At 40.5% G+C, this 22,723-nt stretch overlaps 3 protein-coding genes and 1 long non-coding RNA gene across 10 annotated transcripts in view; 2 read left to right on the top strand and 2 right to left on the bottom strand.

Annotated features, from left to right (window-relative positions):
* cog4 (component of oligomeric golgi complex 4) overlaps positions 1-13,283 on the top strand; it is a 36,981-nt gene extending 23,698 nt beyond the window's left edge. Inside the window, exons 14-19 of the mRNA XM_049473686.1 lie at positions 30-146; positions 4,299-4,391; positions 5,601-5,684; positions 6,619-6,720; positions 7,506-7,634; positions 12,783-13,283. Of these exons, the coding sequence (XP_049329643.1) occupies positions 30-146; positions 4,299-4,391; positions 5,601-5,684; positions 6,619-6,720; positions 7,506-7,634; positions 12,783-12,917 (660 nt within the window). The 3' untranslated portion in view covers positions 12,918-13,283. The remainder of the gene's footprint in view (positions 1-29; positions 147-4,298; positions 4,392-5,600; positions 5,685-6,618; positions 6,721-7,505; positions 7,635-12,782) is intronic.
* LOC125795224 (uncharacterized) lies at positions 6,741-7,556 on the bottom strand. Of its 6 annotated transcripts, none has more exons than XR_007434239.1 (4): positions 7,490-7,556; positions 7,316-7,350; positions 7,071-7,175; positions 6,741-6,829 (listed from the first exon to the last, which is right to left on the bottom strand). It is a non-coding gene; the product is annotated as an uncharacterized LOC125795224 (long non-coding RNA). The 6 variants fall into 6 exon arrangements; XR_007434238.1 differs by lacking the exon at positions 7,490-7,556 and adding an exon at positions 7,420-7,481 and having other exon boundaries at positions 7,316-7,385; XR_007434236.1 differs by lacking the exon at positions 7,490-7,556 and having other exon boundaries at positions 7,316-7,473.
* A 1,619-nt stretch (positions 13,284-14,902) lies between the features above and the next one.
* Positions 14,903-17,886, bottom strand: thap11 (THAP domain containing 11). The gene has a single exon (XM_022664527.2). The coding sequence runs from the start codon at positions 17,695-17,697 to the stop codon at positions 16,768-16,770; it is 930 nt and encodes a 309-aa protein (XP_022520248.2). The 5' UTR covers positions 17,698-17,886; the 3' UTR covers positions 14,903-16,767.
* A 1,213-nt stretch (positions 17,887-19,099) lies between these two features.
* Positions 19,100-22,723, top strand: part of LOC103024408 (trichohyalin) — a 40,600-nt gene continuing 36,976 nt past the window's right edge. For both annotated transcript variants that reach the window (XM_049473684.1, XM_049473683.1), the window contains exons 1-4: positions 19,100-19,349; positions 20,719-20,836; positions 22,177-22,318; positions 22,401-22,485. In XM_049473684.1, the coding sequence (XP_049329641.1) occupies positions 19,249-19,349; positions 20,719-20,836; positions 22,177-22,318; positions 22,401-22,485 (446 nt within the window). In that variant the 5' untranslated portion in view covers positions 19,100-19,248. The remainder of the gene's footprint in view (positions 19,350-20,718; positions 20,837-22,176; positions 22,319-22,400; positions 22,486-22,723) is intronic.

Here is a 22,723-nt window from a genome sequence, read left to right as displayed (position 1 = left end):
TTACAGCATGCTGTTTCTGTTTTGTTTAGAGTGATTGTGCCAAGCTGTTCAGTCAGGGGGCGGGGTCAGAGCACGCTCAGGCAAAGATAGACAGCTGTCTGTCTGACCTGGTGAACACCTCCAGCAAGTTCAAGGACCTTCTACAGGTGAGACAATAACAGCATTTGTGTAGGTGTGTGTGTGTGTGTGTAGTTGTGTGTGTGTAGTTGTGTGTGTGTGTGTGTAGTTGTGTGTGTGTAGTTGTGTGTGATGTCAGTAACGCGTTACTCTAATCTGACCCTTTTTTTCAGTAACGAGTAATCTAACGCGTTACTATTTCCAATCCAGTAATCAGATTAAAGTTACTTATTTAAGTCACTGTGCGTTACTCTCTCTCTCTCTCTCTCTCCACCTCATCTCCTCCACACACACACACACACACACACACACACACCGCTCCCTTACCCATTCCCCCTCCGCTCTTCCCCAATCACACGCGTCTCGCTTTCTCCCCTGTCTCTCTCTCTCTCGCGCTCGGCGTGTCTTTAGTTTCCGCCAGTTCTCGTTTTTTTTTTTGCGGCCGAGTCCCAATTCACTAGCCAGGGAAGCGGTCTGCCACAAATTTGATTGGCAGAGGAGAGCGTTTAAAGATTTTACACCACACGTGATTGGAAGTTCACTGTGGCGCAGAGCGCACATACCGTAAAGACAAGAAAAGTTCCGGTGCTTTAAATGAACACTGTCAGAATTAAATCCTTCTCAGTAGTTGGGTCCGGTATGGGTCCGTATTGGACAGCGTCAGTCTGCATATATGTGATCCCTGGTCTAGACCATATACACGGTTCTGTTTTATAAAACCACTCCTTGCTGCCCTGCAGAGAACAACAGCTTCAATGTTCAGTTTTACAGTGTTAAATATTTCAGGTCAAGAAAGACTTTCTTTATTTTATATATTTTTTATAAAAACAAGTATTTATGTTTAGTAAAATCAAGAAAGACCATATTTTATTTTTTATAAAAAAAAGATTTATGCTAAGTTATTTTTTTTATTTTTATAAAAAAAAAACTATTTTTTTTAGGAAATAGTTAAACTTAATAGAGATAAATTGTTGCTGTTAAAAAATGCATTTTCCAATAAAGGCAGTATTGGTAAAACTGGTTATAATGTTTATGTTAAGGCGGCGGGAGGTGGTGTCTGCAGCTGCTGAAAGTAACTAATAAAGTAACTTGTAAAGTAACTTAGTTACTTTTAAAATCAAGTAATCCATAAAGTAACTAAGTTACTTTTTAAAGGAGTAATCAGTAATCAGTAATCGGATTACTTTTTCAAAGTAACTATACCATCACTGTATGTGTGTGTGTGTAGGTGTGTGTGTGTAGTTGTGTGTGTAGTTGTGTGTGTAGTTGTGTGTGTAGTTGTGTGTGTAGTTGTGTGTGTAGTTGTGTGTTTGTAGGTGTGTTTGTAGGTGTGTTTGTAGGTGTGTGTGTAGGTGTGTGTGTAGGTGTGTGTGTAGTTGTGTGTGTAGTTGTGTGTGTAGTTGTGTGTGTAGTTGTGTGTTTGTAGGTGTGTGTGTAGGTGTGTGTGTAGTTGTGTGTGTAGTTGTGTGTTTGTAGGTGTGTGTGTAGGTGTGTGTGTAGTTGTGCGTGTAGTTGTGTGTGTAGTTGTGTGTGTAGTTGTGTGTGTAGTTGTGTGTTTGTAGGTGTGTTTGTAGGTGTGTTTGTAGGTGTGTGTGTAGGTGTGTGTGTAGGTGTGTGTGTAGTTGTGTGTGTATTTGTGTGTAGTTGTGTGTTTGTAGGGGTGTGTGTAGGTGTGTGTTTGTAGGGGTGTTTGTAGGGGTGTGTGTAGGTGTGTGTGTAGGTGTGTGTGTAGGGGTGTGTGTAGGTGTGTGTGTAGGTGTGTGTGTAGTTGTGTGTTTGTAGGGGTGTGTGTGTAGGGGTGTGTGTAGGTGTGTGTGTGTAGTTGTGTGTGTATGTGTGTGTAGTTGTGTGTTTGTAGGGGTGTGTGTAGGGGTGTGTGTAGGTGTGTATGTATGTGTAGTTGTGTGTTTGTAGGGGTGTGTGTAGGTGTGTGTGTGTGTGTAGGGGTGTGTGTGTAGTTGTGTGTGTATGTGTGTGTAGTTGTGTGTTTGTAGGGGTGTGTGTAGGGGTGTGTGTAGGTGTGTGTATGTATGTGTAGTTGTGTGTGTGTAGGGGTGTGTGTAGGTGTGTGTGTGTAGTTGTGTGTGTATGTGTGTGTAGTTGTGTGTTTGTAGGGGTGTGTGTAGGGGTGTGTGTAGGTGTGTATGTATGTGTAGTTGTGTGTTTGTAGGGGTGTGTGTAGGTGTGTGTGTGTGTGTAGGGGTGTGTGTGTAGTTGTGTGTGTATGTGTGTGTAGTTGTGTGTTTGTAGGGGTGTGTGTGTAGGGGTGTGTGTAGGTGTGTGTGTGTAGTTGTGTGTGTATGTGTGTGTAGTTGTGTGTTTGTAGGGGTGTGTGTAGGGGTGTGTGTAGGTGTGTATGTATGTGTAGTTGTGTGTTTGTAGGGGTGTGTGTAGGTGTGTGTGTGTGTGTAGGGGTGTGTGTGTAGTTGTGTGTGTATGTGTGTGTAGTTGTGTGTGTGTGTGTGTAGGGGTGTGTGTAGGTGTGTGTGTGTGTGTAGGGGTGTGTGTAGTTGTGTGTGTATGTGTGTGTAGTTGTGTGTTTGTAGGGGTGTGTGTAGGGGTGTGTGTAGGTGTGTGTATGTATGTGTAGTTGTGTGTTTGTAGGGGTGTGTGTAGGGGTGTGTGTGTGTGTAGGGGTGTGTGTAGGTGTGTGTGTGTGTGTAGGGGTGTGTGTAGTTGTGTGTGTATGTGTGTGTAGTTGTGTGTTTGTAGGGGTGTGTGTAGGGGTGTGTGTAGGTGTGTGTATGTATGTGTAGTTGTGTGTTTGTAGGGGTGTGTGTAGGGGTGTGTGTGTGTGTAGGGGTGTGTGTAGGTGTGTGTGTGTGTGTAGGGGTGTGTGTAGTTGTGTGTGTATGTGTGTGTAGTTGTGTGTTTGTAGGGGTGTGTAGGGGTGAGTGTAGGTGTGTGTATGTGTGTGTAGTTGTGTGTTTGTAGGGGTGTGTGTAGTTGTGTGTGTATGTGTGTTTGTAGGGGTGTGTGTAGGTGTGTGTGTGTAGGGGTGTGTGTAGGTGTGTGTATGTATGTGTAGTTGTGTGTTTGTAGGGGTGTGTGTAGGTGTGTGTGTGTAGGGGTGTGTGTAGGTGTGTGTATGTATGTGTAGTTGTGTGTTTGTAGGGGTGTGTGTAGGTGTGTGTGTGTAGGGGTGTGTGTAGGTGTGTGTATGTATGTGTAGTTGTGTGTTTGTAGGGGTGTGTGTAGGTGTGTGTGTGTAGGGGTGTGTGTAGGTGTGTGTGTATGTGTGTGTAGTTGTGTGTTTGTAGGGGTGTGTGTAGGTGTGTGTATGTATGTGTAGTTGTGTGTTTGTAGGGGTGTGTGTAGGTGTGTGTGTGTGTAGGGGTGTGTGTAGTTGTGTGTTTGTAGGGGTGTGTGAAGTTGTGTGTGTATGTGTAGGGGTGTGTGTAGTTGTGTGTTTGTAGGGGTGTGTGTAGGTGTGTGTGTGTGTAGGGGTGTGTGTAGTTGTGTGTTTGTAGGGGTGTGTGAAGTTGTGTGTTTGTAGGGGTGTGTGAAGTTGTGTGTTTGTAGGGGTGTGTGAAGTTGTGTGTTTGTAGGGGTGTGTGAAGTTGTGTGTGTGTAGGGGTGTGTGAAGTTGTGTGTAGTAGTAGGTTCTGAATATTGAAGAACAGCGTGGAGAAAAATAAAGTATGAATATGCATTTATTTGTGTGTGTGTGTGTGTGTGTGTGTGTGCGCGTGCGTGTGTGTTTGTGTGTACTGTGTGTGTGTACTGTGTGTGTACTGTGTGCGTGTGTGTTTGTGTGTGGTGTGTGCGTGCGCGTGTGTGCGTGTGTGTGTGTTTGCGTGTGATTGCGTGTGTTTGTGTGTACTGTGTGCGTGTGTGTTTGTGTTTGTGTGTGGTGTGTGCGTGCGCGTGTGTGCGTGCGTGTGTGTTTGCATGTGTTTGTACTGTGTGTGTGTTTACTGTGTACTGTGTGCGTGTGTGTGTGTGTGCGTGTGCGTGTGCCTGTGTGTACTTTAAGAGACAGGAGGGTACACGCGGCGCGCCTGTGTTACCGAGATAGCGATGAACGTCTGACTGTTGGCGTCTGTCTAGGTCGTATTCAGTCAGTGGAGCTCCTGTGTTTTCTGTTACCAAGATAAACAAGATAAAACTCCAGAAATGTACCTGAACACACCTGTTGTGTGTGTGTATGTGTGTGTGTGTGTGTGTGTGTTGATGTTTAGGAGGGGCTTCAGGAGCTGAACAACACGGCCATCAAACCACAAGTGAAGCCCTGGATCAGCAACTTCCTGTCTGTGTCACACAATATTGAGGAGGTATGAGTTTACAGGAAGTAAACAGGAAGTGGATCAGAGAACTGATTTCCAGATTTTCAAATATTATTTTAAATTCCAGAACTATTTCTTCTCCAGCATCGAACGAGTTAGTGAATATAAATATCTCAGCATCTGGCTCGATGAAAAAAATCTCTTAAATCGCATATTAATAAACTCATATAAAAGCTGTGATTCCTTTATAGGAATAAATCCTGTTTACCCGTTCACACTACAAAACAATAGTGGAGGAATTATACTAGTTCAGTTCTGCACTATGGTGATGTAATTTATATAAAAAAAAACTGCTCACTACTCACCACTGCACACTACTCACCACTGCTCACTACTCACCACTGCTCACTACTCACCACTGCACACTACTCACCACTGCACACTACTCACCACTGCTCACTACTCACCACTGCTCACTACTCACCACTGCACACTACTCACCACTGCACACTACTCACCACTGCTCACTACTCACCACTGCACACTACTCACCACTGCACACTACTCACCACTGCTCACTACTCACCACTGCTCACTACTCACCACTGCACACTACTCACCACTGCACACTACTCACCACTGCACACTACTCACCACTGCACACTACTCACCACTGCACACTACTCACCACTGCTCACTACTGCACACTACTCACCACTGCTCACTACTCACCACTGCACACTACTCACCACTGCACACTATTATTCTTATCTTCTTAGTTAATTATTCTTAATTTTATTAATAATAATAATATTAATATTAATATTAATAATATTAATAACAACAACAACAACAACAATAATAATAATAATAATTATTATTATTTACATTAATATTAACATTATTATTATTAACATTATTATTATTATTATTATTTACATAATAATAATAATAATAATTATTATTATTATGTAAATAATAATAATGTTAAAAATAATAATGTTAATAATAATAATAATGTTAATAATGATAATGTTAATAATAATAATAATAATAATAATGTTAATAATAATAATGTTAATAATAATGTTAATAATAATGTTAATAATAATAATAATAATGATAATAATAATAATAATAATAATAATAATAATAATAATAATGTTAATAATAATAATAATATTAATAATGATAATAATAATAATGTTAATAATAAAAACGGGCGGAGCAGCAGAAATTCAGTGTTTTCTGTTTCAGGAGGAGTTCAGTGAATATGAAGCGAATGATCCGTGGGTTCAGCAGCTCATCGTCCAGCTGGAGCAGCTCATGGCTGAATTTAAGGTGAGGTGGTGTGTGGTGTGTGGTGGCGTGAAGTTGTGTGCAGTGGGGTGAGGCAGCAGTGTGGTGTTTGGTAGTGTGGTGAGGTGGTTGGTAGTGTGAGGTGGTGTTTGGTAGTGTGAGGTAGTGTATGATGGTGTTTGGTAGTGTGAGGTGGTGTGAGGTAGTGTATGATGGTGTTTGGTAGTGTGAGGTGGTGTTTGGTAGTGAGAGGTGGTGTTTGGTAGTGTGTGTTGATGTTTGGTAGTGTGAGGTGGTGTTTGGTAGTGTGAGGTGGTGTTTGGTAGTGTGTGGTGGTGTTTGGTAGTGTGAGGCAGTGTGAGGTGGTGTTTGGTAGTGTGAGGTGGTGTTTGGTAGTGTGTGGTGGTGTTTGGTAGTGTGGGTTAGTGTGAGGCAGTGTGAGGTGGTGTTTGGTAGTGTGAGGTGGTGTTTGGTAGTGTGAGGTGGTGTTTGGTAGTGTGTGGTGGTGTTTGGTAGTGTGGGGTAGTGTGAGGCAGTGTGAGGTGGTGTTTGGTAGTGTGTGGTGGTGTTTGGTAGTGTGAGGCGGTGTGAGGTGGTGTTTGGTAGTATGTGGTGGTGTTTGGTAGTGTGGGGTAGTGTGAGGCAGTGTGAGGTGGTGTTTGGAAGTGTGAAGTGGTGTTTGGTAGTGTGAGGTGGTGTTTGGTAGTGTGTGGTGGTGTTTGGTAGTGTGGGGTAGTGTGGGGTAGTGTGAGGCAGTGTGAGGTGGTGTTTGGTTGTGTGTGGTGGTGTTTGGTAGTGTGAGGTGGTGTTTGGTAGTGTGTGGTGGTGTTTGGTAGTGTGGGGTAGTGTGAGGCAGTGTGAAGTGGTGTTTGGTAGTGTGAGGTGGTGTTTGGTAGTGTGTGGTGGTGTTTGGTAGTGTGGGGTAGTGTGAGGCAGTGTGAGGTGGTGTTTGGTAAGACTGTTCTTTTCTCCTCAGGTTGGATTGTCTCCTCTGATCTACGACACTCTGAGCAGCCTGATGACCAGTCTGATCTCCATCCAGCTGGAAAAGACTGTGTTTAAATGTACCTTCAGCCGGGTGAGTCACCCCCCCTCCCCCCCAACCTGATCACCTGACCTCATATCTCCTCCCCCACAACCTGATCACCTGACCTCGTATCTCCTCCCCCACAACCTGATCACCTGACCTCGTATCTCCTCCCCCACAACCTGATCACCTGACCTCGTATCTCCTCCCCACAACCTGATCACCTGACCTCGTATCTCCCCCCCCAACCTGATCACCTGACCTCGTATCTCCTCCCCACAACCTGATCACCTGACCTCATATCTCCTCCCCCACAACCTGATCACCTGACCTCCTATCTCCTCCCCCACAACCTGATCACCTGACCTCATATCTTCTCCCCCACAACCTGATCACCTGACCTCATATCTCCTCCCCCACAACCTGATCACCTGACCTCATATCTCCTCCCCCACAACCTGATCACCTGACCTCATATCTCCTCCCCCACAACCTGATCACCTGACCTCATATCTCCTCCCCCACAACCTGATCACCTGACCTCGTATCTCCTCCCCCACAACCTGATCACCTGACCTCCTATCTCCTCCCCCACAACCTGATCACCTGACCTCCTATCTCCTCCCCCACAACCTGATCACCTGACCTCGTATCTCCTCCCCCACAACCTGATCACCTGACCTCATATCTCCTCCCCCACAACCTGATCACCTGACCTCGTATCTCCCCCCCCCAACCTGATCACCTGACCTCATATCTCCTCCCCCACAACCTGATCACCTGACCTCGTATCTCCTCTCCCACAATCTGATCACCTGACCTCGTATCTCCTGCAGCTGGGTGGTCTGCAGTTTGATAAGGAGCTGCGGTCGCTGGTGGCGTACCTGTCGTCCGTCACGTCCTGGACCATCCGAGATAAATTTGCACGACTGACGCAGATGGCAACAATCCTCAACCTGGAGAGGGTACGTTCCTTTTCACCAGAGTACAGATTATTACTAACACCCCCCAATTTACACTGCATTCACCAGAAGCTTCACTACATCAGTACATCACTACACTTACAATCACTACACTTACACCATCACTATACTTATTACACTCACTACATCACTACACTCACAATCACTACACTCACAATTACTACACTTACAACACTCACTACACTCACAATCACTACACTTACACCATCACTATACTTATTACACTCACTACATCACTACACTCACAATCACTACACTTACAACACTCACTACACTCACAATCACTACACTTACACCATCACTATACTTACTACACTCACAATCACTACACTCACAATCACTACACTCACAATCACTACACTCACAATTACTACACTTACACCATCACTATACTTATTACACTCACTACATCACTACACTCACAATCACTACACTCACAATTACTACACTTACAACACTCACTACACTCACAATCACTACACCATCACTATACTTATTACACTCACAATCACTACACTCACAATTACTACACTTACAACACTCACTACACTCACAATCACTACACTTACACCATCACTATACTTACTACACTTACTACATCACTACACACACCATCACTATACTTACTATACTCACTACACTCACAATCACTACACTTACAACACTCACTACACTCACAATCACTACACTTACACCATCACAATACTTACTACACTCACAATCACTACACTCACAATCACTACACTCACAATCACTACACTCACAATTACTACACTTACACCATCACTATACTTATTACACTCACTACATCACTACACTCACAATCACTACACTCACAATCACTACACTTACAACACTCACTACAATCACAATCACTACACTTACACCATCACTATACTTATTACACTCACTACATCACTACACTCACAATCACTACACTCACAATTACTACACTTACAACACTCACTACACTCACAATCACTACACCATCACTATACTTATTACTAGAGGTGTGCCAAAAAATCGATTCACATAAGAATCTTGATTCTCATTTACTACGATTCAGAATCGATTTAAAATGTCCCAAAATCGATTCTGAGGGGCGGGTTTTAGACTGATTTTGGGCTGGGTATTTTTGTTGGACCTGGCAACCCTGGGGATAGCGCTTGTCCCTTTGGAGATCTTCCAGACACACACAGAGCGTAGGTGTTTGAGAATCACCGGTAAGATGGCAGAACAAGCATTATATTACCTTAGATTAACGTGTAGTTTCAATGTTTTATGGCAGAATGCTTCATAACAAGCATAAAAAAGATCGCTAGTAGTTAGTTTCAGTAACTGTTAGCTAGCTAACTAGCTAACTTTCCAGTTCCACCTTAAATAACGCTACAGGTGGCAGCGGGCTGCAGCATTTAAGGCGGAACGGAAAAATAACAATAAGCTAATCAGAGCTAATTTCAGCTCCTCATCACAGAGGAATTAAGGAATGGACAATATGAATTAATTTCTCCACCTCCTGCCCCCTTTCTGAAGAAATACAACCACCTTAAATTAACTAGTTAATCAGCAGCTGCTCCTGAACTTTAGCGCTCCACTGCTATCATCACATCAGCCCAGCAGCGTCACCTACACACCACCGCTAGTAGCCTGGTAATAAAGCAGTGTTATTTATTATTTATTTATTGTTCATTAACGTCATTGTGATATCCCAGTGATTCCTCTGTCACTGAGGACCCACATTCCTGCACATTTTATTGTTTTTGTAACACATTACTTGCTCCAGGACCAGTGTATATTATGGAGGGTTTTTTTTTCAATAAGATTCATAAGCCAGAAGCAGAAATATTTATAATTCAAATCGTTTTGAATCAAAAATCGGAATCGAATCGAATCGTGAGATAGTAATCGATTCCCACCCCTACTTATTACACTCACAATTACTACACTTACAACACTCACTACACTCACAATCACTACACTTACACCATCACTATACTTACTATACTCACTACACTCACAATCACTACACTTACAACACTCACTACACTCACAATCACTACACTTACACCATCACAATACTTACTACACTCACAATCACTACACTCACAATCACTACACTCACAATCACTACACTCACAATCACTACACTTACACCATCACTATACTTACTATACTCACTACACTCACAATCACTACACTTACAACACTCACTACACTCACAATCACTACACTTACACCATCACAATACTTACTACACTCACAATCACTACACTCACAATCACTACACTCACAATCACTACACTCACAATTACTACACTTACACCATCACTATACTTACTACACTTACTACATCACTACACACACAATCACTACACTTACTATACTCACTACACCCACAATCACTACACTCACAATCACTACACTCACAATCACTACACACACACCATCACTATACTCAAGGGCGTAGGAGCGGGCTTGATATTGGGGGGGACACATTTGCCAATATGAACCCAAGCCCACCCAATAGTTTCCTAGAACAACATTTGTGGAAATTACTTTTAATTAAAAGTAAATTATTATTATTATAAGGTGATTTTACAACCTAAACATGTTACTCCACATTACAGTTAATGTTGTTAGAAAAATTATGCATGCAATGTCTGGATTATATACATATAACAAAAATTATCAGTTATCACCTAATATTTAAAATAATATTGTCAATTCTGTTGTATATTTACATTTTCTCCTGCACTTTTATTTTTTTCTACTGAGAGCTCTTCTTAAGATGGTGTCCTTTTATGTAAAAGAATGTAACTTTACGTTTCATAGAGACTTTTATAAACATCAGGATATGTGGTCTTACTGTGAACTACAAATGAACAGAAGTCACGTTACAGCAGTGTTTCTCAACCCAGTTCTTATATATTCTACTGCATATTAACACTGTTCTGCATATTCTAGAGCTTCCTCTGGTGGATATACATGATTAATTTAGGCTCCATAGGGGGCTAAAGGATTTTAACAGGTAAACTCAGTAAATGACTGTTTATTAGCTGATCAGGTGGAAAACACTAGTTTAGGGCAGTGATCAGGGTTAAGTAACTGCTTTAAACTACCAACTTAAAGTACTGTACGAAATTCTGGCGATCATCTACATCCAGCTTCTAGATAACTAGTTAGTTAAATCAATGTTCGTTCATTATAGCTCACAGTAAGTCCTGTAATCCTAAATGAATAAACAGTTTGAAAATTAAAGTGATTAGCTGATCAGGTACAGGGAAACATTACATATATATTTTATTTTTTTCCTTTAATCCTGACTCCCAATCAAGCTAATTCCAAAGATAAGCTTACACACTAACACAGCTGCAGTTTATTAATCACAGTGGGTGTAAACTGTGTGCTGATTCAGAGACGTGTATTTTTAACCAGCTATCAGAAACATATCATCACAGTTGAAGTGGTTAGCCTATCGTTACCTTTCTCTTAGTAAAATCTCCGTATATCCATATCTGTTTTAAAATCAGCTGAAGCTGCTGCGTCCCGATCCCGCTGCTAAATCTCACAGCGAGGGGGCGGGGCTTCCCCAACAGCAAACTGCCTCTGCTCCGCGCGCCGCCAGCAAGCTGATTGGCTGTTTCTACTGAGAGGCGGGACTTAATACCTGAACCAGCTCCGTGATTGGTCCGGTCTGTCTCCTCATTAATAGTACAGCTGACCTGAGCGAACTGATATCATTTTTGGGGGGGACAAATCCACCTGTTTCTAATATTGGGTGGGACATGTCCCACCCATCCCCCCCGGTTCCTACGCCTATGACTATACTTACTATACTCACTACACCCACAATCACTACACTCACAATCACTACACTTACTATACTCACTACACTCACAATCACTACATTCACAATCACTACACTTACTATACTCACTACACTCACAATCACTACACACACACCATCACTATACTTACTATACTCACTACACCCACAATCACTACACTCACAATCACTACACACACACCATCACTATACTTACTATACTCACTACACTCACAATCACTACACACACCATCACTATACTTACTACACTTACTACATCACTACACACACCATCACTCACTATACTCATAATCATTACACTTACTAAATTCACAATCACTATACTCACTACGTTACTCGAATCACCACTTTCTGTAGGAATATTATTTGTATTTATTCTAATATTTGTGTTTTACTGCGCTAATAAAAACTCGCTGCTCAAATAAGGAGTTTTTTATTGTAATTTCCAAAAATACCTGAAGACCTTTTATTACTGAGGACATGAACATTTATTTAAGTCCAAATGCTACGTTCACATTATCAGCCGCTTTCCTCAAATCAGATTTTTTGCTCAGATCAGATTTGTGTATCTTGTCGGTTCTCGTTCACTGTAAATGTAAGTGATCTGTATCTGTGTGTAATGTGAACACAGAATCTGTTCCTGAAGCGTCTCACATGCTGCACATTGATACCTGTATAAACGCCTCCTTCTTCACCAACAACAAAAACCCTCATATTAGAGAGAGGAGAGACTCGTAGCTTTATAAAGGGAAATGGATGAGTTAGCAGCTCATATGTGGAGCATCTTTTGCTGCTCAAATCTGATTTGTAAAAAGCGGATTTGGCACGTTCACACAGCCATAAAAAAAATCAGATCTGATCCACTTTGAGCAAAAAATCAGATTTGAGCCTCATTGTTCCAGGTTGTAATTGGGTCTGAAGATTGGCACTTGTGGACGTATATTTACTGTAATATATTTACTGTAATATATGTACTGTAATATATTTACTGTAATATATTTACTGTAATATATGTACTGTAATATATGTACTGTAATATATGTACTGTAATATATTTACTGTAATATATTTACTGTAATATATTTACTGTAATATATGTACTGTAATATATGTACTGTAATATATTTACTGTAATATATTTACTGTAATATATGTACTGTAATATATTTACTGTAATATTGGAAACACAGAGCAGAAGGTGTTGGATCAGTGAATGAGTGAAAAGTCTGCTATTTTTTATATCAGAATTAAAATCCTGCTGTTCTTCTTCTTCTGGGCTCCAGGTGTCGGAGATCCTGGATTACTGGGGGCCGAACTCGGGCCCTCTGACGTGGCGCCTGACCCCGGCGGAGGTGCGGCAGGTCCTGGCGCTCAGGGTGGATTTCCGCAGTGAGGACATCAAACGATTACGACTTTAATACTCTACCACCGGCCGGAGTGGAGATACGGGGTTTTGTCTGTGAGGGATCTGTGTGTGATTTACGTTTATTAATCATTAATATACATTTATTTACAGAAACGGGATAAACCCGTACTGCAGGGTTTCAACTGATTAAAACTGATTGATCTGTTTGTATTTATAGATTTATTTCTGAATTCTTATTAAATGTCGTAAATGTATGATATGGTTTTTACTAAACTCCACAAAAAGAGGTTCTTTCCTACAGTCACATGATCTGGACCATATTTCTGGTGTCAGTGTGGACAATGTCATGAAAATAAAATTTAACAAATCATGAAATGTTTGCTGTAATAAATACTGATAATAAAATATTGAAATTGTGTTTAAGAATCATTTCACTGTAAATAAACATTGATACATATTGCGATATAAACATCTGTAAAAAAATAGACACCATTTCAGTTTCTGAATCAGTTTCTCTGATTGTGCTATTTATAGGTTTATGTTTGAGTAAAATGAACATTGTTGTTTTATTCTATAAACTACAGACAACATTTCTCCCAAATTACAAATAAAAATATTCTCATTTAGAGCATTTATTTACAGAAAATGAGAAATGACTGAAATAACAAAAAAGATGCAGAACTTTCAGACCTCAAATAATGCAAAGAAAACAAGTTCATATTTATAAAGTTTTAAGAGTTCAGAAATAATCAATATTTGGTGGAATAATCCTGGTTTTTAATCACAGTTTTATTTTCATGCATCTTGGCATCATGTTCTCCTCCACCAGTCTTACACACTGCTTTTGGATAACTTTATGCTGCTTTACTCCTGGTGTAAAAATTCAAGCAGTTCAGTTTGGTGGTTTGATGGTTTGTGATCATCCATCTTCCTCTTGATTATATTCCAGAGGTTTTTAATGGTATTCAGGTGTGGAGATTTCTCATTTTCTGTAAATAAATGCTCTAAATGAGAATATTTTTATTTGGAATTTGGGAGAAATGTTGTCTGTAATGAACCACAATGTTGATTTTACTTAAACAAACCTATAAATATTAAACTGATCATTTTAAAGTAGTGATTATTGATCAGATCTGTGATCTAATCAAAATTATCACCACATGCATCACAGACCTGTCAGAAAATAACTATGTTTATATTGTATAAATGAGTGGGAAAATGGTACAAATTTAAGATGTTTTCATGATGTAAGCAGTAGATAAAATTTACTGTTCAGAACTGAGTATTCTTTATTCACTGTTTATCCAGGAGAACAGCATTAATTACCGTCTTTTTTAGGCCTGTTAAAAAAAAGTACAGACAGCCCGTTAATTCTGTTTAATTAATCAGAATGAGTCAGTCTCTCACTGTTTACTCTATTATTATTTACTTTATATTTATTTAAAATATTTAAACATATTTCATTCAAATTCCAGCGTCTAAATATCCATCATAAATAGCAATTAGCTTTTTCAGGCTAATGTTGAACTGCATTATAATGCCATTATTGTATTAATATTGTGACTTAAATTATGATTTATCGGGAAAATATTGTTTAACGCAATAATTTATGCAACACTTTCATCCCCAAAATATATAGTTATAAGAGACAGACCTACGCTTTATGATGGAATATGCAGATGGTCACTGTTTTAACCCCTTAAACTCTGTATTAAAAGCTGCAATACAATAATGATAAACTGTTGTAATAATTCAGTTTAATTGGTGCAACAACTGAACCCTGTGGGACTCCACAAGATACTTCAGTTATTCTGCATTAGTATTTAAATATGAATAATAAAAGTAGGGTTTGTGAGGTTAAACGTTATACTGATGACTGTTTTATATATTAATATTTTATGTTCAGAGTGTTGTTTGTTCTTTTATCTAAATTCTAAACCTGATTAGTGTGAAGGTGCTCTGCGACAGAAAAAAAAAAATCTCTTTATGAAATGTGATATCACATATACTGTTCATCACAATAACAAAAACTGCAGCTAAAGAGACTCAGCAGTCTGTGATTTTTATTTTTAATTTAAGCTCTCGGGTCTTTTCTACAAACAGGTGAAAATCCTGGAACAGATTCTCTTAATTCCACTCAGATATTTAAAAAAGTGAATAATAACAAATCCGGTTCTGGACTCGAACACAACGTCATCCAGGTGAAGATCCAGGAGAACTGCAGCCCAGAGCAAAACCTCATCATCACTTTACATCACACTTAAACACACTTAAAAAAACAAATAAAACAAGAACGAAAAGTTCAGTGTGGAGAATCCAGGTCCAGAGGAATCCAGATCAGGATGATGTTCTTCTGCCCAGGTCTGAACCTGATCCTCTTTAATCAGAACTGGGATTAAATATCAGGTAAATATTCTGATCATTCTACACAAATTTATTCATATTTCCAAAAAACAGGTGGAGGAAGAGTTTAGAGTTAATTATATCTGGCTGGACTGGGGGGGGTGGGGGGGGGGGTATCCACACAGTTGGGCTCCTGTACAGAACCCTCATGGGGATGCTGCTGGAATCTCGACCCCTGGGGGAGTTGGGGGGGGGGGGGGGGGGGTTAAACTTTCCGGACCCGCATTCTCCATGTCTGGGTTGTAAAAGTCCCAGTCCGAGCTGCTCGCGAGTGTGTGATGATTCTACAACACACACAGATTGATGACCTAACTTTAATTCATTTACTTACAGCAGTGTTTCTCAGCCCGGGTTCTGGAGGCCCAACGCGCGGCACTTAGGCTGTGTCCCAATTACCTACTAATTACTAAATAACTAAAATACTCTTCAGATTAATTAACTACCAAAATAATCATTAGCTGCAGCTGTAGTGTTCATCACTGTTCATCAGGAGTTAGTATGTTAATATTTAGTGCACTAAGAACCTTAAAGCAGTATAAACACTAAAATGTGCAGAGAGCTGTGGGACTGCAGGACTCGACGGGCTGGAAAACGCTGCATTAATAAAGTATCTTTCTACTACAAGATGCTCAGCTAATAATGAAGAAAGCTAGAAGCCTAAAAACAAGGGAACTTCCTCAAACAGGTGAACTAGCTAATTAGCTACATTAGAGTTGGGTAATCCAGGTCCAGATGCTTCAAATCCGTCCCAGGGTTTGGTTCCACCTGCCTGCAGATCTTTAGAGCCTGGACCTGGATTATCCAGCGCAACAGTCAGAGATAATCGTCGCCTTGCAGCTTTACTTTTCTCTCAGAAGCTCTGAAACACAGTTTATCTTTTCTTCTCTTTTATTCGCCCCTGGGAAGCTAAAGAGTTCTGATTCTAATCGGCTCATTTACTCCTCTGGTTCTTCTGTGTTCAAAGAACTTGTTATGAATTCCCCCTGAAGTCGAATAAATCTCTGCTGTATTTCACCACTATCACTCTCCACTGGATGCAGAAAGAATGAGCGGGGCTAAAAGTGGGTCAGGCTGATGTCAGCAGAACCCCCTACCAATCGTAAGGCTGACATAGCATTAGCATGTCTCTTCTAGTCTGAGCAACTGAACCCGGCGAGCTATCCGAATATTCACACACACACAGTTATGCTTCTCTGCCTCAAGGCGGGGGTGCCCATGTGTTGCCATAGCAACGTAAACAAACGTTTGTTCACCTGTGATGGACAGCACAATATCATGACCACGCCCACACAGTACCTCTCTTCAGTGACAGGCGTAAAGAGGTGTGCGTTATTTTACGACGTTCGATGAGTCTTTTATCGTAATTTTGCTTATTTTTTCTGTTTTTTATTTTTTTTATTTTCCTGTCTTCTTTACATCACGGCAAAGTTTACCATCATACAAAATAAATCAGCGTATAAAAACGTGTTCCCAGGGGTCTCAGGTTCGTCCGCAGCGGGTCAGACTTTCTTCCTCACTGAGGACGAGGAGGACGGCGAGGTTGAAGACGAGCTGGCGGTGGCGGCGGTGGTGGAGGCAGCGGACAGTAAGCGGTCCCTCTCCCGGAGTTCCTCCTGTAGCTGCGCCTCGGTGATGCGGAGCTGCCGGATGGTGTTCTTCATCTCCTTCATCTTCACCTCCATCAGAGCGATGATGTCCCGCTGCTCGTTCAGTTTCCGCAGCAGCTCGGCGGAGGTGGTGCCGTTGGTCAGCGAGTAGCAGTGGTCCTCGCCGGACAGCCCCGCGCCACACTGCTCAGCGATGAGGACTCCAGCGGCAGCTGCGGCGGCCTGCGTAAACGCGGCAGTCGATCCGGCACATGACCCGGCACATGACCCGGCCCCGGCACAGGACCCGGCACCATCCCTGCCACTGGCACCGGCGCCTACAAAATCCTCGCTGTGGTCAGCAGCGTTCCCCGCCGCGGTCAGGTCCACCGGCGTGATGTACTGCCCGTTCTGTCCGATTTGCACCACGGTCGTCTCCCCGTTACCTTCTCCCTCCCCGGCGATGGACACCACGCTGGTGATGATGGGCACGGAACCCGGCACGGCACCCGTCACGACACCCGGCACGGACCCCGGCAGCGCCGCGAACAGCTTCTTATTCCTGCCCCTGCGGCTCTTGCGCTCGTTGACGCCCCGCAGCGGGAAGAGCGTGGGGACCCGGATGGTGTAGGTCTTCCTGCCGCCGGGGAAGTGCACGCTGCACACGCGGTGGCCGGTGGTCGGCTGAAAGGTGCTGAAACAGCCGCTGACCCCCGCGCGCGAGATGTTCTTCAGCCAGATCTCGCGCTGCGTCTGGTCCTTCGGGAAGGTGTAGAAGCGCAGCTCGCGGTCCCGGTGCGAGTTATTATAGCAGCCCGGCACGCAGCACGTGAAGCCCGGCATGGCGGCGCGGGAAACTCGCCTATCGGTACTAATAAAGCCTTTGATCTCCGCTGTTTAAAGTTTGTTTGATGTTTTTGTTTGTTTGGATCTTCTCCGCTCTGATCAGCGCAGCGGCCTAGAAGCGGAACTACACCTCCCACAATGCTTACCACTTCCTGTTCCACAGCGGAGTCGGTGCGGGTCAAATCGGCGCAGAACTGCGCAGAACCCCCCGTCCTCTCTGTACAATGAGAAACAGCAGCTTTATAAAAGAATGGAGATACGTGCTTTTCACTGCACAGCGACCATATACACATTCTTACATCGTAAACACGCAGAAATATACCGATAATATAAAGTATTACATGCTGCACCGAATAGAAAACAATATATATATATATATATATTATAATAATATAAACACATATATTATTAACCTTATATATAAAATATTCATATTTCAGACGGGCTGCTGGAGAAACAGAATCTATAGAATATTTATTTGTCAAAAGTAATTAAAGTAAGCTATTTTGGGCTGACATCCGTAATTGGTTGTCAATTAAAAGTACTGATATACCTCACTATACCTCACATGACATAATTTACTATATGGATAACTTGAATAGAGATATTCAGATTTAATCTTGCTATCATTTTGGATAATCGTTGTTTACTAGAATATTTTAAGAGATTGAATAGAACAACGTCTATAATATTAAGCATTCTATAATATTGAAGTCTTTGCTTTTTTAATTGTGTAAAACTTGCCCAAAGTACAATTATTGTTTCCTTGTTTAATTAGCATTGTCTTGTTTTGTTTATTTTTTCCATTTGCTGAAAATGTACTAGTAGTGTAAACTGGAAAGCTCCCCTCCTTGATTTGTACATTTCCGTATTTAAAAAATAATAAAACAAAGAAATTTTGATAAATATTTGTACTCTTTGTGAAAACTGTGGTTAAAACATTACACACATTTTTTGTGGTTTGAATTTGCGACCGTTTCACTTGCATACATTCTGATTGCAACTCTAAAGACCTTAAATATATAATTTTTTTATCAAAAAAAAAAAATCTTGTAATTACTGTGTATAAATAATATTATAAATATTACACTTAGTTGTTACATTTATTTTAAAAAGCTTTACTTGATTGCTAAAATGTTATTAAAAAAGTGTAAAAAAAAACTGCAAGCTTTGTGTTCATTGTTTATATTATTTCTATATATATTTATATATAATTATTTATGTTTTGAACAATTATATACATATTTAAGCGCAACAGTATTCCAGGGTAAATAAGCAGAAAATAATTATTTAATACTGAACTTTGAAATAGTAAAAACATGCGGTGTGAGAAAAAACACTCCGGAAACGGGATTACTAAACTACATAAAACTACATCTCCCATGATGCCGCTGTGCGCGCTGGTCTGGGCGGGATATTGCGTCATCAGTAGTAGGTTTGAATGTTGTTGTAGCTACAGAAGCTAAAGCTGCGGGTTAGTTTGATTTAAAGTGATTATAGTGATTATAGTGATTATAGTTGTAATACTGAAGCTGTTATTAGTGAGTAATGGACTCGGGGGAGCAGCAGGAGGAGGACGAGGTGTCGGCTCGGATTCTGCTGAGGAGGGTTTTGGGTTCGGAGCTGATCCGCTCTCCCGTTACCCGGAGGTACCGAACCGGTTCTGATCTGTTTTATTAGAGTTTAATCTGATTAATCTGAGTAACAGCGGTCAGCCGCTGGATTAGAGTTTAATAATAACTCAGTAATAATTCTGTTTTACTCTGTATTTAATGATTCTCCTCATTTTAACTCCGATCACTGCAGTAATTTACTGTAATGTAGAATAAGTTACATGTTTTATATTGCTCTTATTTATTTGTGATATTAAACAATAACATTTTATAATTATTATTTACAGCAGATTCAGATCATTATAAACCCACACTACACCCAGTCTGTTCTATTCTACACAATTCACTTCTGTACATTAATAGAAACACACTGAGTAACATTGAGCACATTCACTATACTCACCGTATACACTATACTCACCGTATACACTATACTCAGCGTATACACTATACTCAGCGTATACACTATACTCATCGTATACACTATACTCAGCGTATACACTATACTCAGCGTATACACTATACTCAGCGTATACACTATACTCACCATATTCACTATACTCAGCGTATACACTATACTCACCGTATACACTATACTCAGCGTATACACTATACTCACCGTATACACTATACTCACCGTATACACTATACTCACCGTATACACTATACTCAGCGTATACACTATACTCAGCGTATACACTATACTCACCATATTCACTATACTCAGCGTATACACTATACTCACCGTATACACTATACTCACCGTATACACTATACTCAGCGTATACACTATACTCAGCGTATACACTATACTCACCATATTCACTATACTCAGCGTATACACTATACTCACCGTATACACTATACTCACCGTATACACTATACTCACCGTATACACTATACTCACCGTATACACTATACTCACCGATTCACTATACTCACCGTATACACTATACTCAGCGTATACACTATACTCACCATATTCACTATACTCACCGTATTCACTATACTCACCGTATACACTATACTCACCACTTTCACTATACTCACCGTATACACTATACTCACCGTATACACTATACTCACCGATTCACTATACTCAGCGTATACAGTATACTCACCGTATACACTATACTCACTGTATTCACTATACTCACCGTATTCACTATTCTTACTGTATATACTATGCTCACTTTATTCACCACAATCATTATACTCACTCACCACATTCCCAATACTTACTGTATTCACCACATTCACTATACTCACAGTATATAGCTGTTATTTTATCACAGTGGTGAGGGGAGTGGACGCAGCCGGGACCGGTTTACTGTGTCAAAGTTAAGAGATGATTATTGTGATTATTGTGATAAGTGTGATGATGGTGATGCTCCTGGTTCTGCAGTGTGTCTCAGACTCAGGCCGACTCCCGCAGGAGGAGGAGCTCCAGAGTCAGGAACCTCCCACCAGCCGAGAGCCCACAGAGCGTCCTCCGCCACAAACTCAAACACAAACTACAGCAGGTACACTTCTTATATATTCACTGTTTATATTTACTGTTTATATGAGTTTAATGTGATAATATTCTATTGTATCCTGATAAATGTTATTATTGTGATACACAGTTTACTTTTCTTTGAGTTTTTCTGTTTATTCTCAGCATCCGAAGAACTCCCCATCTGCAGAATATTAATTCTAATATAGTTATAATGAATTGGCTGAAAGTGCAGCATATTTTAATGTAAATCACTGTGTTTGGAATATGATGATGTTACTGGCAGTTATTAGGATTCTGACGCTATTTGTCCATTTGGTCTGTATATCGCAATATATGCAAAAATATACACAATATATCGTTTCAGCATTATCATTACAGTGTTTTTATATGTAATAGTCACATTGTATTTAAATAAATATATATTTTAGGTTGTTTAATTTGTGCAGTGATATAAAAATGCTTTAATTTATGTGCATTTTTTTACCCAATATCATACATTTTTCTACAGTCTTGCACACACCTTGTGCACACTTCTGGTGAAATTAGGTAACAATTCTACGTTTTCTGAATGGATTCGGATTGTTTTACAGTTTAGCGCACTGGAATGAATTCGATGCACTCTGATTAATTATCTTTTAAAATGTAAATAATGGCAGGGTTTGTTCACTTGAATAAAGGTTAAATATTTCTCCCTGAACTTAAATCTCAGAATAATGTTCTTATCCATAATTAGACTACAGATTCACACAGTGCTGTTTACTGTGTGCTAAGCTCTTATTGTCATGTGATCAAGGACTATACATAATATGTATAATTATTTATTTTATTTATATAATGATATAAACCTTGATATGTTTTTTTTTTCATTAATTTATTTACTTTGTGAAGTATGTTTTATATTCTGTGAACCTGAGCAATGAAACTTACTGCAATATATTTATTCTGCTCCCTAATGTTCAATTTCACAAACAGACAATATAATATTTACTAAAAAATGACTATTTTGTTATATTTTAATATATGTTGCAAAAAGAATTACAGTTTTTAGCAATATTGCACTAATCCCTATCGTTAGAGTGTTTCTAAATATTGTAATTTACATTTTTGGCATATTGCCCATCACAGCTGATGTTAATTAGTGATGTCAGATGAATAAAAAAGGATGATGATAAATGAAAACATTATTCTGTTATTAAAAGTAAGTGTTGTAATATGTAATATGTAACTGACTCGGTGTTTATATCGTTAATAAAACTGTTTAAGTTTCAGATTATTGTGTTAATAAGTGTTAATAAGTGTTAATAAGTGTTTATAGTTGGTGTTACTGTTATTAATGGTGATGTAATGAATCTGTTTGCTGTGTAGAGCAGTTCTCAGTCTCCGGCTCCTCCCACTAAAAGGAGGCGGTCTCAGAGTCGGGCGGTGAAGACTCCGGTCGTGTCCTCCTCTTCTCTGTATGATGAGGACATCACACCCCGTGGTCTGCTCCGGGGCATCATCCAGACCGGTCAGTGTCGTGTCCGGCAGCAGTGTGATTACTGTTAATCTCAGTTTAACGGTATTTAACTGTTCTGGGATCTGTGTTTCAGAGGCCGAGGCGTCTCTGCTGCTCTCCGGTCAGCCGGCGCCGCCCGACACCAACCAGCCGCTCCCAGAAACCAGCAGCCGACTGAGGTACGTCCTCATTCTCAACTCCCCACATGTATAACTCAGTGACGTGCAAAAGTATTCAGCCCCCCTATTTCTACACTTAGTAGAGACACTTTTCTCTGAAGTTACAGCTTCAGGTCTTTTAGGGTTTATTTCTACCCGCTTTGATCATCTAGAGACTTTATCTAGAGATTTTTCCTCCATTCTTCTTTATAAATCAGCTGAAGATCAGTCAGGTTGGATGGAGAGCGTTGTGTCTGTG

Source organism: Astyanax mexicanus, unplaced genomic scaffold, assembly GCF_023375975.1.
Source record: "Astyanax mexicanus isolate ESR-SI-001 unplaced genomic scaffold, AstMex3_surface scaffold_43, whole genome shotgun sequence".
Classification (NCBI taxonomy): domain Eukaryota; kingdom Metazoa; phylum Chordata; class Actinopteri; order Characiformes; family Acestrorhamphidae; genus Astyanax; species Astyanax mexicanus.
Note: the sequence above shows the minus strand (reverse complement) of the source record. Positions and strands in the feature narration are given on the sequence as shown.